This window comes from Schistosoma mansoni, chromosome 1 (genome assembly GCF_000237925.1).
Source record: "Schistosoma mansoni strain Puerto Rico chromosome 1, complete genome".
Taxonomy (NCBI): Eukaryota; Metazoa; Platyhelminthes; class Trematoda; order Strigeidida; family Schistosomatidae; genus Schistosoma; species Schistosoma mansoni.
This window is the reverse complement of record NC_031495.1, coordinates 45334404-45350273: the sequence shown is the minus strand read 5'-3', so window position 1 is coordinate 45350273 and position 15870 is coordinate 45334404. Positions and strand designations below refer to the sequence as shown.

Here is a 15870-nt window from a genome sequence, read left to right as displayed (position 1 = left end):
TTATTTGCTGAGCACTGAAGTGCCCAGATGGACCAACTAAATGTACCACAGAACAACTCATTCTGTTGATCTATCCATCCATGAGTTAAAGGTGTTCAGTCGTCCAAGTGAAGATGAGCAATGATGAATTACGTTTTCGACAACACCAATGAAAGGAGGAAAGTGTTATTTAAAAATACAGTTTTTATAAGTCCTCACTATCCGAATATAAAGTAGTAAAAGTAGAAAACAAAATACAAATGACAAGAAATATTTATTAATATAAAGATAAAAATCTTGGGATAGATCAAATTGGGAACAAAACATTGTAGGCAAAAATAAATGGTAAAAAGGTATAAATATAGATATTTAAAATGATTAAATTTTATCTTCCTCTTGATGTGGGTTTAGTTGTTTAATCTAATTTCTCAGGGTATCGTGATACAAATGTAGAAACAGAAAATTTCCGTAAACATCCTTTATAGTTCATATATCGTATTTTACCGAAAATAGGTCGTTCAGGCCAGCCTTGATCATGAACACCACATATTGCCCACATAATACCTAGGTGGGAAGAGAAAAGTCTATATTATGTTTCATTTTCTTAACTTCAGAAGGAATAGTCTCTTACAGTAGACAACTGGAAACACATCTAATGAAAAACGATAGGTTTATAGGCACAAACTAAACCACGTAAGTAAAATAATGTATTATAAAGTATCTATTCAATATAAACCTATAAGTAGACGTAAAAACGAATTAGGAATTCAATATTATATGTAGTTCTTCACAATTTAAATTAAACTAACCAACGTATCCATTGGGGTCTGTCCCATCTAAACTGTAACGATCGTTTAAGTATATTGCTATTTGAATAGCTGATTCTGGACCCTCTGCGCACCACTCAAGTATCTTTTTGGCCCAATACTGGCGCAGAAACCAATGCATCTTTCCCTTGAGCACTAATTGACGTTGGGCTGCATTCCATAAATCGTCACCAGTTTGGGCAGTTTCCATCTGAGTTTTACTGTACGCTGGATCTCGCTTATCTGTTGAGTGTGTCATAAGTGATTCACGTGCCCAGTCATATGCGCCTACGTAACAATCAGGAAAAACAATTTGTTAACGTTATTCAAATATCTGATAACGATATACCATGATGTTTAATATGTTAATCGCTGTTAACGTCTAACAATCAGTAACCAATATTTACATCTTTAGAAGATTGTTTCCTTAAGACATTTGACTATTTTTTTCTCCAATTAAAAATCATTTCAAATGTGATTCGCTTTACGCTGATTCACACAATCACAGAAACCATACATTAACTGGTAACACAATTGTGATTTCTGTTCATAACATGCACGAATAATCTTTGGAAAATCTATAAATATTCATGAGCGTAAAATTCACTAAAGTCTTTTCATAAGCTGATCAGTACTTAATGGACCGGTGTCAACTTATGGTTCACAGTTTCTAACTCTTCAATAATGATTTTATATTTTAACAGTTGGATTCATGAGTCGATCTAAGCTACACCACCATTAAGAACCTGGAAACACTTTATAATTTACCATACGATTGTTGATAATGTTTAAATAAAGTAGTCTTTGTGTAAGTAGTAAACAGTCGTTATTCATTTAGTAAAAGACAATGTACAAAATGGCATAATTTTATATCCGTTCAAGTTACACGATATCTTTGTTATTATTGATGGTGATTGTAAACTGAACGACTTAATAGGTCACTAATCACTCCTTCCGCTAACTATCTTGACAACTTATTGCTACACTGTCATTAATTATATCAAGTATCGATGTAATCAGATATATATATATATATATAATTGCACAAAAAGTAACATACCTTTAATCGAATCATAGAAAGGTGTGTGGAAACAAAAATTTTCAGCCAACTCTCTTCTGTTAAAGCATTCTTCAATGAAGATATCGGCTGATCGTCCAAAGTGCTTTTGAACAGCAACTACTTCAAGCACAGCACGCTGAGGAGCGATTTGACCTTAAAATAAACCAGCAGTATACTACTGTGACGCAACAGGCTATGTTATTAAATTACCATAAATCAAAGTAACAAAAGGAGAGGGTAACCAACAACAAAAGTATCTACAGTAGACCTGAACTAAGGATAGGGAGTGAACTAGTCGAACGCGTCGACAACTTCACTTATCTTGGAAGTCTGATCAGCCCTAATGGGTTGGTGTCTGACGAAATCTCTGCATGGATTCAAAAAGCTCGTTTGGCTTCTGCCAACTGACGTCACCTATGGCGAAGACGAGATATCCGAACTGCGCAGCAGTTCGCTCTGTTCTACTTTACGGCTGTGAAACGTGGCCATTAAGAGAAGATACTCGCAAGTTACTAGTATTTGACCACAGATGCCTTAGAAATATTGCTCGCATCTGCTGGGATCACCGGGTAAGTAATAGTGGGGTTAGACGCAGGGTATTGGGGAATGATGATAAATCAGTTGACGAGGTTGTGAATCTTCATCGACTGAGATGGTTGGGCCACGTATTACGTATGCCTGAACACCGATTACCACGACGCGTAATGCTGACTAGTATTGGCGATGGTTGGAAGAGAGTTAGGGACGGCCAAACCAAAACATGGCATCAGTGCTTGAAGTCACTAACCTCTAGCCTGAGTCATGTTGGTAGATGCAGACTACTTGGTTGTTGTCCGCGTGACTATCGTAACCAATGGTTAGATACTCTGAGTGACATGGCTCGGAATCGATCACGATGGTGTAGGTGTATACACTCTTTGTTTTACTTAAATTGTGAGATTAAAATTGCTTTATAACTTTTTTCCTTCCTATACTATATCCTTATATACAATCTTTCTTTATGTACTACCACCACTAAATTAACTACTACTATGAATCCGGTGTTCATCTTGTTGTGCTGATGAGGTATGACAACTTGGACCGATGCATATATGTGCCTCGTCCTACGTTGTAGCTGATTGACTGTGTGTTAATTTTACAGGAAAAGATTTCGGTTGAAGTTCATGTACATTTTACAATATAAATGGACATTATGATTAATTAAGTTCACTAACCAAAATGTAACCAAGGTGACAATCCACTAAGAGCTGGATGAGCAGGATCATTTCTATGAGGGTCGAATTTTTTTAAACGTTTGCTGATAAATTCATACAGAACTTCTAAACCAGCTTGAGTTCCAGGTACAGCCCAGTCAACAGGTTTCACACTTTTGTCACCAACATAATCAGATAAAATTGACTCCCAATTAACAGGCTAGAGAAGTTCAAATAAAAAGAAAAGCTATTAGACAGTAACCCAATAAAATCGTAGAAACCAACAATAGTACTTATTGTTAATTTGGAAATTAATTAGAATTTAATTACCTACAAATAAACTTCTTAAAGAAGTCCCTAGGGTATCGAGCACAGAATTTTGGTGTGGCCAAAATCAAAAACAAGCTATCAGACTTGTAAAACTTCATCTTATTTTAGAAACATAAATTAATACAGTCGGTGCAAAAAAAACGAAATCAAAACAATCTATTAAAAGGAAAAAAGGTGGCAGCTGAAATGGAACATACCAAGCAGTGACTAGAGGAAACAACAAATGAGTCAATGAAGCTTGGTCGCGTCTAGAAAAAATGTACAAGCTTGACTGAAAAATGGAAAAAAGTATAATCGCACCAAGGTCAGATGAGGTTAAAGAAGTTGGTGTTCAATAATGTTTTTTTCATCAATTACACCTAATATATTACCAAGTCTTCAGATAACCAAAGTGTGAACCATGTTGGTTTGTCACACAGGTTAGGCGAATAACTTTATTCAATTCTTGTACGTGAATTGCAAAGGTATGATATCAGTCAGTCAGTTAAATACAACGTAAGACCATGCATATATGTGCATCAGTCCAGGTTACCATACCTCATCAGCACAAGAAGATGGGCATCAAATTCAAAGAAGCAGTTACTTTAATGGTAGTGAAAAAACATTTAATGTAAGGATATGGTACAAAGGGAAAGAATTAATTCGTAGAAAGAAAGGTATGAGGCAATTTAATCTCACAATTTAAGTAAAACAAAGAGTGTATACACCTACACCATCGTGATCGATTCCGAGCCATGTCACTCAGAGTATCTAACCATTGGTTACGATAGTCACGCGGACAACAACCAAGTAGTCTGCATCTACCAACATGACTCAGGCTAGAGGTTAGTGACTTCAAGCACTGATGCCATGTTTTGGTTTGGCCGTCCCTAACTCTCTTCCAACCATCGCCAATACTAGTCAGCATTACGCGTCGTGGTAATCGGTGTTCAGGCATACGTAATACGTGGCCCAACCATCTCAGTCGATGAAGATTCACAACCTCGTCAACTGATTTATCGTCATTCCCCAATACCCTGCGTCTAACCCCACTATTACTTACCCGGTGATCCCAGCAGATGCGAGCAATATTTCTAAGGCATCTGTGGTCAAATACTAGTAACTTGCGAGTATCTTCTCTTAATGGCCACGTTTCACAGCCGTAAAGTAAAAGAGAACGAAAAAGGTATGATATACAATTGCACATATTTTAGACTGACTTCTTCCGCATTTTGGATATCAGCAGCTTACTTTTCAAGCATCACTATGAGGGACAAGAATTAGTAGAGAAGAGGGAAACACCATTTTAGGATAGACCTTCCTAACTTTATTCCGTCTAAGAGAAGGCAGTGTAATTGGAGATGCTGATCATAATAGAGAAATGACTAAATGTCAATACAATCCAGTACAGTCAGTAGTCTGGAGTCATCCTGATGACTGGAATTTACTGCCTTTTAATATACTGATTTTTAACTGGTCTGCTTGGGGTCAGAGAACCTCTAGGGACAATTCCCATACGATAGACAAGATTGACCATTGTATTGGGAAGGAATTTGATCACAGATGAAAATTAAAAGATAAAGCTGGTGAGAAAACTTTAGAAGTAATTGTCTTCAGTAGCATCTAGAAATAAAGAACGAGTCTACTGAAAGTACAGAAAAACACAGTCCCATTACGAGAACTGAATGTAATGCAATCGGCGGATCATTTAATAAATTGAAATAAAAGTTAAAACAAGCATACCGGAGGAAGGACAGTAATTTTATCCGAACAAGTATGTTTAATAATAGGTGGAAAATCTGTTAGAAACTTCGGAGATTGTTGAAATAGTTTTGACCTGATAGTTCGAGCAGAATACTCACGTTTTTCTGATCCACACCAAACTGGAACTATATTATGAGCATCAACCTAGTTAAAAATAATTAACAATGAATCTATAAACGAGGACTCTGAAGCTAGTGTAATACAAACGTTTGGCAGAAAGTCAGATGCTACCACTTTTTAAAAACGATATTTTAGAAAAAAACTCAGCTAATACTAAGTATGCAGTGACATTGAACAAGAGGCGATAGAGTGACAATAATAAAAACCCATTACGTTGCACAGGAAAAGAAATTCGTAGCTAGATTTCCACTTATCGAATCAATACCAAACACCCGTAATAAAATGTTCATTATATACAGCCTGTAAGTAATAGAAATTCCATTACTTCAAAAAAACAGAAGGATAAAACTGAGTAAAATCAGTAAACAAAACATTTAGAACTTGTTACACCACGTTTCTTATCAAATAAATAACACTATTTCACTACACACGACATACTATATGAGTCAGTACGTTTAAAGCACTAGACTTTCCTGTATCTTAATATGTGCCATTTGTAACTTTATAAACGTGATTACGTTGTCGTTTATAAACCCTTTAACGCCGCAGCACGCACTGAAGATGGGAAGATTTCACTCCTCAACTCAATATTCTCACAAAGCCACATGTTTATGACCTCTAAAAGGATAATCTTATTTACTTTCTTTACGTGAGGGTCAGTGGTCTTGAGTGCTGTTAGAGGTATGAAGGCAGTTATCACTTCCCGGTTGCCCACACCGTGGAAGGGTTCTTCTAGGGGTACCTGAAAAGGGAATTGGGTTAGAAGTGGTCTTAATGACTTGAGAGCGTGACCGCAGTGCCCAAGGGACAACTGCTTGAGGTCGGTCACTTATGACCTCTAAGAGGATAATCTTATTTACTTTCTTTACGTGAGGGTCAGTGGTCTTGAGTGCTGTTAGAGGTATGAGGGCAGTTATCACTTCCCGGTTGCCCACACCGTGGAAGGGTTCTTCTAGGGGTACGTGGGAAGGCAGCATCGCTGTCATGCTGGTCGTCTGAAGGAAACACCTTACTGCCGTCACACCTCTGTACAGTCGGCAGTACGACTTCGCCTTCGGACCTTGTGTTTTCTGCTTTTAGTCTCACCGCTCTTCAAACGACCTGCCTGGCATGGTAGGACCTTGAGGAACGATTGTTCCAGCCAGTATAGCTCGGTTGATTCATCACGATAGGCAAGCCCGACCACCACGTCAAGGTAGCAGCAACGGTCGGGTTACATGAGGGTACTATTACAAAAAGTGAAAAGTCGGACGTCTGGCGTTTAGACAAAATTGGTAGTAATAAACAATCCATTGAGGAACCGAACAATACTGAGAAAAATATTAGTGAATATGGGCTTCAGGATCTTAAAGTAACAAAAGGCATATGATCTGATTTCGATCATACGCTACCATAGGACTGAGATTCTTGGTATTGTTTTAGTACTTTGTCGATTAGTCCCTTAGTTTGAAGGTTAGGAGAGTGATACTCTAAGGAGAAACCACCTATTTCGGTTCGGGCGTCTAGGGAGGACCCCATTCAAAAATATATGATCAGTTGACTTCTTTGCGGATGTAATAAACACTCGATTATTATTTGTTAGGAAGCAACAATGAAATAACTACATAAATTTAAAACCGAAACCTCTATTTAAATTTTAAAAATTCAACTTTTATACAACAGAAGTCTTACTTCACAGAAAGGGATATTATCAGGTAGTTCGTCAGTAACTTTTTTTACCCAAGAACGAGGCGCTCTTAAAGGACAAAAGTCTGTGACCAAACATCCAACATTCAATAGCTTTGCCAAATCAACAACTGATTTTGCAACATACGTTTCATAAAGAAAATTTTTTTCTATTCGATCAGTTTGATTAAATAGAGCATTTTCATCGGACCATCTGTGCTTGCATCCAGAAGATATATCTTCAGGCCTATCAATTTCATTCGAGGCAATCAACAAATGAAATGGGATATTTAATGAACGACATTCCTACAAAAGAGAAATCATCAGAGAGTCTTCATAGACAAAACGTAATAAATTTATTTGACTCTTAACGAAAATCTGGATGAATGCACAAACGTGGAAGTCAAAAGTAGACTATATCTTTACGATTTGTTGCACTGAGAGTTGACACTTTTTAAACGAAGAATACTTTAATAACATTAAGATATTAGGTATAATAATAATGAGCCAACATCTTTAGACTGCCTAGTTATGAAAAATTTAATACATATCTGGATCTAACAATTTGCCGTAGACCAAGACATGGGGATATACATTTTATATCCATACATCCTGTCAGTGTTGAACGTTGTAATTGCTCTAAGTATGTTTTTATTGAAACTACCATAATTGTCATACTAAAAGATAAGGTAAAACACGAAATAATATGCATTTTGCAATTTAATGATTTTCTTATAAATATTACTTAAAATATCATTTAACCTAACGATTTTATTCTGGATGAAAAACCGAAAAAAAGAAAAATTGCTCCGCGTCGAGCCTTTCTAAAGCTACTGACAATCCCGAATCCGGATAAAGGGTGAGGGTTGAACATGGGGTTAGCGACCTCATCCAGTAAAAAATACCTTGATAAAACATACTAACCGAAAGAGATCATTCAAACCACTTACACTGTCCTGCGGGTTTTCATATATAAAAGTTATGACACCCGACAGTGGCCGAGATTCTTTGGAAGCAACGAGGCCGATATATCTTCTGGTAACCAGAGCAAATATTAGTATAGGCATATGAAATATCCGTGTTATTTGGGAGACCGAAAGGAACCGCTCAAGTAGCGGCTGAAATGAAAAGATAAAACCTTGCTTTGCTTGGAATAAGTGAAACCCATTGGACTTAAGGTGGACATAAAAGATTAGCTTCAGGAGGTGTTGTTGTACTCGGGTCGTGAAGAAAATTCCTTACACACACAAGGAGTTGCGCTGATACTCCAAAAAGCATGAAAGAGGCTTATAGGATGAGAATTTCATGTCTTTAGTATCATCAAAGCAGCCTTCAAAACAAAGGAGGAAGGGACTACAATAAGCACCACTCAGTGCTACGTGCTCACCGATGATAGCAGCAAAGATGATGAAAATTAAATTTATGGGGCTGCAGTTTATCGTAGAGAACTGTCCAGAAAAAGACCTGACCATCCCGACAAGAGACCTAAACGCCAAGGTTGGTATGGACAGGATTCGGTATCATGGGGGTAGGATAAAACGAGAACGGTGAGACCCAAAAATCTATGTGCTTTTAACAACATGGTTATAACAGGTACTACTTTCTTCCACAAACACATGCACAAAGTTGTATGTGTTCCATCGGACCACACCACGTAGAATCAGGTCGATTACATTTGCATCAAAATAAACTGAGGTTGATGGAAAATGCAAGAACAAGAAGGGCAGATATAGTTTTAGATCACCACCTGGTGGTGACCAAGTTAGAACTGAAGTTAAAGGAGCATCAGATAACCGGATAAACAACACAACGAAACTTTAATACAGCCTTTCTTCGAGATGCTAACAAACTCAGTGACTAAAAGATAGACCTCAGCAACAAGATCCAAGCCTAGCAAGACCTATTGGAAGAAAAAACCACGATAGAGAACTGGAAAGAGACCAGAGAAAAAGTAACTTTACTTAGCTAGAAGAGGCTGGCGTGCAAGAAACACAAGGATGGGCAGCTATTGATACCCTATCCAAGACTAAAAGAGGGAAAACGAGAAGACAGCAGCCAAGAGTCAAAGAAGAGCAACGAAGGTCAGAGTACATGCTGAGTATACAGAAGCAAAAAAAACGTGTGGAGAAGAGCACTGAAGCTGACAGGCGGAAATATGCAGATCTAGCGATGACAGCAGAAAAAGCTTCAAGAGAAGGAAATATAGGAAAACTATATGAAACAACCAAGAAACCAGAAGGGAAATATAGTAAACCAGAGCGACCAGCCAAGAACAAAGAAGATAGGTCAATTACTGAAGTCCAAAGACAGCAGAACAAGTGTGTAGAACACTTTGAAGAGCTTTTAAATAAACCAGTGCTACTGAACTCACTCGAAATCGAAGCACCATACATAGACCTCTCTACAAATGACACTCGGACGACAAGAGAAATTAGCAAGGCCATCAGACAAATCATGAGTGCCACAGCAGAAGGACCAGATAGTATACGGTTTGAAGCATTAGATCAAGATATAGAGGTAGCTCCTACGATGTTTTATGTTTGCTTCAGAAAGATTTGGAACGAAGAATGGGTACCGACAGACTGGAAACAGGGACACCTCCTTGAGATACAAAACAAAGTTCTTAGTAAGTGTGAAAAATTCAGAGGGGTCACACCACCGTCAATAACAGGTAAGGTTTTAGATAAGGTATTGTTGAACTGAATGAAAGATTCAGTAGAAGCCCGACGAACTGATTTCCATAAGGATAAATCATGTTCCGACCAATTCGCGACAATACTGATAGTTGTCATGCAATCAACTGAATGGGACTCATCACCACACATCAACTTGATAACTGCGAGAAAGCATTCGGTAGAGTGGATAGAACTTGATGGAATCTTCGGCACTATAAAGTACCTGAGAAAATTGTCATCACTATACGGAACTCCTACTAGAAAACTAAACTGCAAAGTCGTGGATGGGGAGTAGCCCATATATCCGTTTTAAGTGAAGACCAATATCAGACAGTGTTCCCTACCCTCATCTTTCCTCTTCCTTCTGGTTCTTGACTGGACTGTGAAGAATTCCACGTCTCAGTGAACTAAGGGATTGGGACTTCATAAATGACCTAACCCTTTTATCTCATACATAGTAAAAAATGCAAATGAAGAACGCCAGTGTACCAGAGGCTTTCACAACAACAGGCCTCAACATTCACAAAGAAAAGAGCAAGATCCTGAAATATGGTACAGTGAGTACCAGCCCAATTACACATGATGGAGAAGTTCTGGAAGAGATGGGAGCCTTCACATTCCTGGGGAGCATCACTGATAAATAGAGAGGACCTGATGCATATATGAAGGTATGGGTCAACAAACCAAGGGGCAACATCCCTATAGCTAAAGATTATCTGGAACCCAAAACAGAACTATCATAAAATAATTGCAGGTAGTTATAAACAACTGTCTACACAAAATTCTGCAGATCCGTTGAGCAGAACCATCACGAGCAATCGACTGTAGCAGGGAACAAGCCAGTTTTTATATGGGGAAATCAGAAAAAGACGCTGAAGCTGGATTGGACATATTACGGAAACCACCAAAGCAAGCCCTAACTCGCAATACTCAGGGAGAAAGCAGTCAGACCAAGGAACGTATGGAGCCGGACATCAAAAGAACGGATAGAAATTAGCAACAAATAAAAAGGAAAGTCAAGGATGGAGTTGGTTAGAGATTTATGGTTGACGACCTATACTACATGAGGGGGTGATAGGTTTAAATAAGCAAGGTACCGTAGTTTTACATCCCAGCTAAAGTACATTAGAAGAAACATAGAGGGTCTCAAAAAATAAAAAGAATTAAAGCATTCTATAAAACAGCCGACACATTTTGAAAAGGTTTTAGTCGGAATATAAGAAAAATCCCATTCATATTAGCATAGGACTGAACCGACATACATTAGTGATTTAATTTGATGGGTATAGACTAGATTGTGTTGATTGTGATGCCACTCTCCTGGGGAAATACTAACACGCCTCAAGAAACATTTGCTTTGCACAAAAAAGCCTTTCGAAAATTTACGTAGAATTCGAAAACTACAAATCAAGTCAGTAATATTAATACATGCCATATATAACAACCATTGAACCGATACCCAATATTTCCAAAGAATTCCAAAAGGTTTTACCAACTACAGAGAAACGCGAGTAACTGAAGTATTTGAAATATTGCTGAACCTTACCATGCTCGAATGAAAGGAAGAATTAGTTATTCGACCGACACTTTTCCAAGCATTCAAAATAATCTACTCAAAGCTCACAATACAGATAAATTACTGGTTTATATCACAGTTATCACATTCATCATACGCACATACATATACTAACACAAAAGGACATCTTTCACGTAAAATTACCTTTTATCTAAATGACATGATATTAACAGAAACAGACTTAATTGTATGTACCAAATTTGAATCGGCTTGTTTCTTCTACTACTTAAACTCGCGTTAATCTGAAAAAGGCTATTTATTATCTGAAGAAGCGACCTACACTAAGTTTTGAAATATCGGAACTCTATTTTTCTGCTTACTTGAATATTACAAATATATTGCGATTACTTTATTACTATACTGGAAATAACTTTCGCCGTGAACTAACATCGGATAGAAAACCAAAAAAGTAGAATTAAGAAGTATTAGATAGTTACTATGTACCAAAAGTATACAGTTTCAATTCAACTAATTGCATGAAATATCATGTACTAGTTTGAATTTCCTCAGTAATGATCATACACATATGTAAGCGAACCTCTCAATACTTGGGTGCGGTGTGAAAAATTTGCTGGCAGCAAAATCCGACTCAAAGACCCCGTGTGGCTCAACTGGGTAGCGAGGGCAACATTGCTAGCTAATTTAGGGGGTAGGCAAAGATCAGACTAATCCACCACTCGTACTCAGTACTTGAATCACTTGGGGTTCATCCTTTGAGGCCGTAAAATTCGTGAAAAGCTGCTCGATGTACATGCTTGAATTTATGGATTGCATGAATCTCGGCCTGTGTAGTGTTGTATGTAAGTATGTGCAAAGGATACGCACCGGGCTCACAAACGGGACGTAAGCTGAAAAATGTCTGCCTTATGTCCAGTAATATCGAAGGTCTAATCCATCAGGCCAAGGACATAATAAAAGGATATGGTAGCAAATACTAGAGACAGGTAACAATCAACCCTTCCTCAGATAGTGCTTATGCACTTGTGTATGTCACGAAGTGCAACAATCCACACCATAATAAAGAACACTGAGTCGCACTAACTCTCGTGATAAAAGAGATTTTCAGAGATGCAAAACACTCGTCATTAGCTTTCGAAGTAATGTAGCTTATTTACGTTTATGAACTCCGATTTGATCTAAAATATCTATAAGACGATTAGTGGTATAGCCCAACTACACAAACTGAGACAGGTGGAGTAGGGTTCCAATCAAAGGACTAGTTGGAAACAAAATGAACTAGCCACTATGTCGTTTCAAATCATCAATACACAACTGTGTACAACGTTAATTTAAATTTACTGACAAAATTCGGATGCTTTTGTTAACTTGTTAATAAGTCTCATATATCCAGGATTATACGGAAAAGGCTTCAGATTCCCTAAACGAATTACAGTTCACAAGCTCATATTGAACGCTTACAAACTGGTTTTTAATCATTATGTCAATAATTGCCAATTATTTTAATTGGCATGTATAACATTTTTTGATAACTAACCTTCCAAAAGCTGATTAACATGTAAATCAGGAACTATTTTTCCGTTCCTAACACTGTTTTTATCTAGAGTGTATCATACAGGATAGCTACCCTAAAGCTAATAAAATCTACAATGCATTTTAACTAGGAAATCGCTTGAGTAAAATGAGGCGATAAATCGACATACGCGTAAATTTTATTTCCGTTGTTTTAATCTGCGATAAATGTAAAAAATGGGCACTGTTTAGACGGTGTAGTCTACCTTACGTAAATGTAGAGAACACAATACTTAACACTTCAAAACTTATCATGAGATTTTTCCAGCTTAATTTTCACCATAAACGAATATTTTCATACATATTAACCTTCAAAAAGCTTATGAAAACTTCTGAAATTTCTTATATTCGACAAAATGATAGTTGACGTAATAGTAATAGAACATGTAACAAGCTAAATGATCCTTGACACGCAAGCTAACTGTGAAATGGAGTAGATACCATCCAAAGTACATCAGTGTAACAGACAAACGAGAAGTTTTTAATCATATGACATATATTTGTGACTAGTTAATGGTAATTATACTAATGATATTCTCAGGGATTAATCATAGTATCTATGTCTCCAAATGCCCTGATACAGGCGATAGTGGGAAGAGTCTGCTCTCCCTCTCTAGATGCTCTCACATAGCCACGAGTATACAGCCTCTGCCAGGAAAGTCCTACTTACCTTCTCTCGCGGCAGGAGTGTTGTTTACGAAATTGAGAGAACGAAAAGCGAATCTGCAGCGCTTTAACCGGGTTGATGGAGACGGAGGATCCATCTAGGGGAGTAAAAAGAACCCTGATTCTAAACCAAGTGACATGGGCTCTAGGATCCTGAGGGAACAAACGGCGTATGAGCCAATTGTTGGTTACCGGCTACAATGAGACTGCATCCTAACGTTGCTTCATTGCCTTGTTGGTTGTACTTTCAGGTCGAAGGCTCGAGGTGTGACCCTCTAAAAAACCACCTGCTTCGGTTTTGGGCACCCGGGCAGTATCACAACCCTCAAACAAATCGAAATATTTATGTGACACATATATACTTGGTGCCACATTGTATCAACGCTTATGTATTCAAATAGATAAATAAATAAAATAAATATAAGAACTCTCGTCTAAATTAGAGCGAATAGTTTCACAGTATTTGAGCGCCGAGTTGATGTAAGACATTATATAGGAATAATATATATTTGTAAAATCTCAGCGAGTGAATTTTTAGTAAATCCAACGTTTCGCCAGGCAATCTGGTCCAAAAAAATAAATGTTCTAGAGGAATGCAATCTTGAAGGTATTCTTACAACAATTGTGATTTCTTAAATTTTGTTTATATATCTAAGAATTAGTTAGGAATTTCTTGCAAAATTCTTCCAAGTTTGGTTTTTTACGCGCTTGCTTTAAATTTATTGTTACTTAATTCTACCTGAAATGAATTCTTTCAGCAAACAATTGTATTTGATCTTCTGGTATCAAGTCTAATATAATATTCGGGGCTAAGTAACGTAATTGACTAAGGAAAATATTCGAAATTAGTTGGGAATTGCTTCATTAGGGACCAGATCGAGCTTATAGAAGCTTTCTGGTTAAATACTACTATTCCCAGGACCTCTATCAACAAGTTTCACACCAGTAATTTAGTAGCAATATAATACTGATGACAGGATCATATTAAAAAAGAACAGTATTTTGTACATGAGAAAACCCAGTCACTTACTTAGATGATATTAAATGATGGATGTTAAGGTAAGAAAAAACGACTATTTGGTAAATCAAAGCATCTCTTATTGAAAGTTTACTTCGAAGTCCACAATAACCACGTAGAATACTAAATGTACATTATACACACCTATCGAAAGCAATTGTCTGTATAAATAGAAATTAACTTACTTGTTCTACTTCAGTCAGTCCACCAATCATAAATGCGAACTGTCTCAAAGTATCAGCTTGGTAAGCAGGAACCAAACAAAAACACACATGCAGTGGAACTTCGAATTTCATTGCTAGACGTTGTGCATAAATAAAAGCCCAATTATCTAAAGTATTCGATAAAACAAAAACATTTTATTGCAGATAACAGAAACACACAAGCTGTATAAACTGAATAACAGACTTTAAAATCCATTTTGACAACTGAATAAATCATTTATCTGGGTGGCGTACTACAGGCAACATGATGACATAAACATTAAAGATGAATGAATTCCGGTGCAGCTAAACTAAGATTTCAGAAAATGTACCTCTTAAACGATGGGAAAAACTTAGAATAACTAATCAAATCTGTATTTATCAACTTTCAATAATCTAGTGGTGGTTATGATACTAACATAATGTGATTTGGGTGTGTAGAATTAACAGGTAATTTACGACACTTATGAAATTTTCTAACATGATAAACATACTGAATATCGGTTAAATTCGTAATACTCACCACACGATAAAACTATAGTCAAGCCATGATCTGTCAATAAAAGGTCTGGGACCACTCAGAAATAACACTAAATGGAAGTGGCTGTTTAGCAGAAACGTGATAAGACATGTATCACTTGCTTAGACTATCTCTGGTAGTCAACATTTTAAGGTTTCCGTACGCTCTTGTACTGATCAACAAAGGGAAAAATTACCCATATTTGGGTTCAATGATTAGGTTTGAACAACATATGCCGCAATACTATGGTGCTTAAATATACGTATGGACAGCGAAGTTTGAGAACAATTAGTGAGAATTTAGTGCCTAAACAAATCCATGTCAACTCAATAGCACAAAAGAAAGGTTGGAATAGGTCTTTGATTAGATTGTCAGTAAAACAGGAGATAACTCTATATGCATATAGATAGTTGATATGTATGTAGAGTTATCTCTTGTTTTACTGACAATCTAATCAAAGACCTATTCCAACCTTTCTTTTGTGCTATTGAGTTGACATGGATTTGTTTAGGCACTAAATTCTCACTAATTGTTCTCAAACTTCGCTGTCCATACGTATATTTAAGCACCATAGTATTGCGGCATATGTTGTTCAAACCTAATCATTGAACCCAAATATGGGTAATTTTTCCCTTTGTTGATCAGTACAAGAGCGTACGGAAACCTTAAAATGTTGACTACCAGAGATAGTCTAAGCAAGTGATACATGTCTTATCACGTTTCTGCTAAACAGCCACTTCCATTTAGTGTTATTTCTGAGTGGTCCCAGACCTTTTATTGACAGAT

The 15870-nt window shown here is 37.0% G+C and overlaps 1 protein-coding gene across 1 annotated transcript in view; it reads right to left on the bottom strand.

The window, feature by feature from the left end:
- Nucleotides 1–394: 394 nt before the first annotated feature.
- Smp_125890 (putative DNA photolyase) overlaps nucleotides 395–15870 on the bottom strand; it is a gene marked incomplete at both ends in the record, with an annotated part of 16014 nt that continues 538 nt past the window's right edge. The window contains 6 exons of the mRNA XM_018794574.1: nucleotides 395–543; nucleotides 789–1073; nucleotides 1846–1998; nucleotides 3060–3258; nucleotides 5091–5255; nucleotides 6903–7143. Of these exons, the coding sequence (XP_018648974.1) occupies nucleotides 395–543; nucleotides 789–1073; nucleotides 1846–1998; nucleotides 3060–3258; nucleotides 5091–5255; nucleotides 6903–7143 (1192 nt within the window). The remainder of the gene's footprint in view (nucleotides 544–788; nucleotides 1074–1845; nucleotides 1999–3059; nucleotides 3259–5090; nucleotides 5256–6902; nucleotides 7144–15870) is intronic.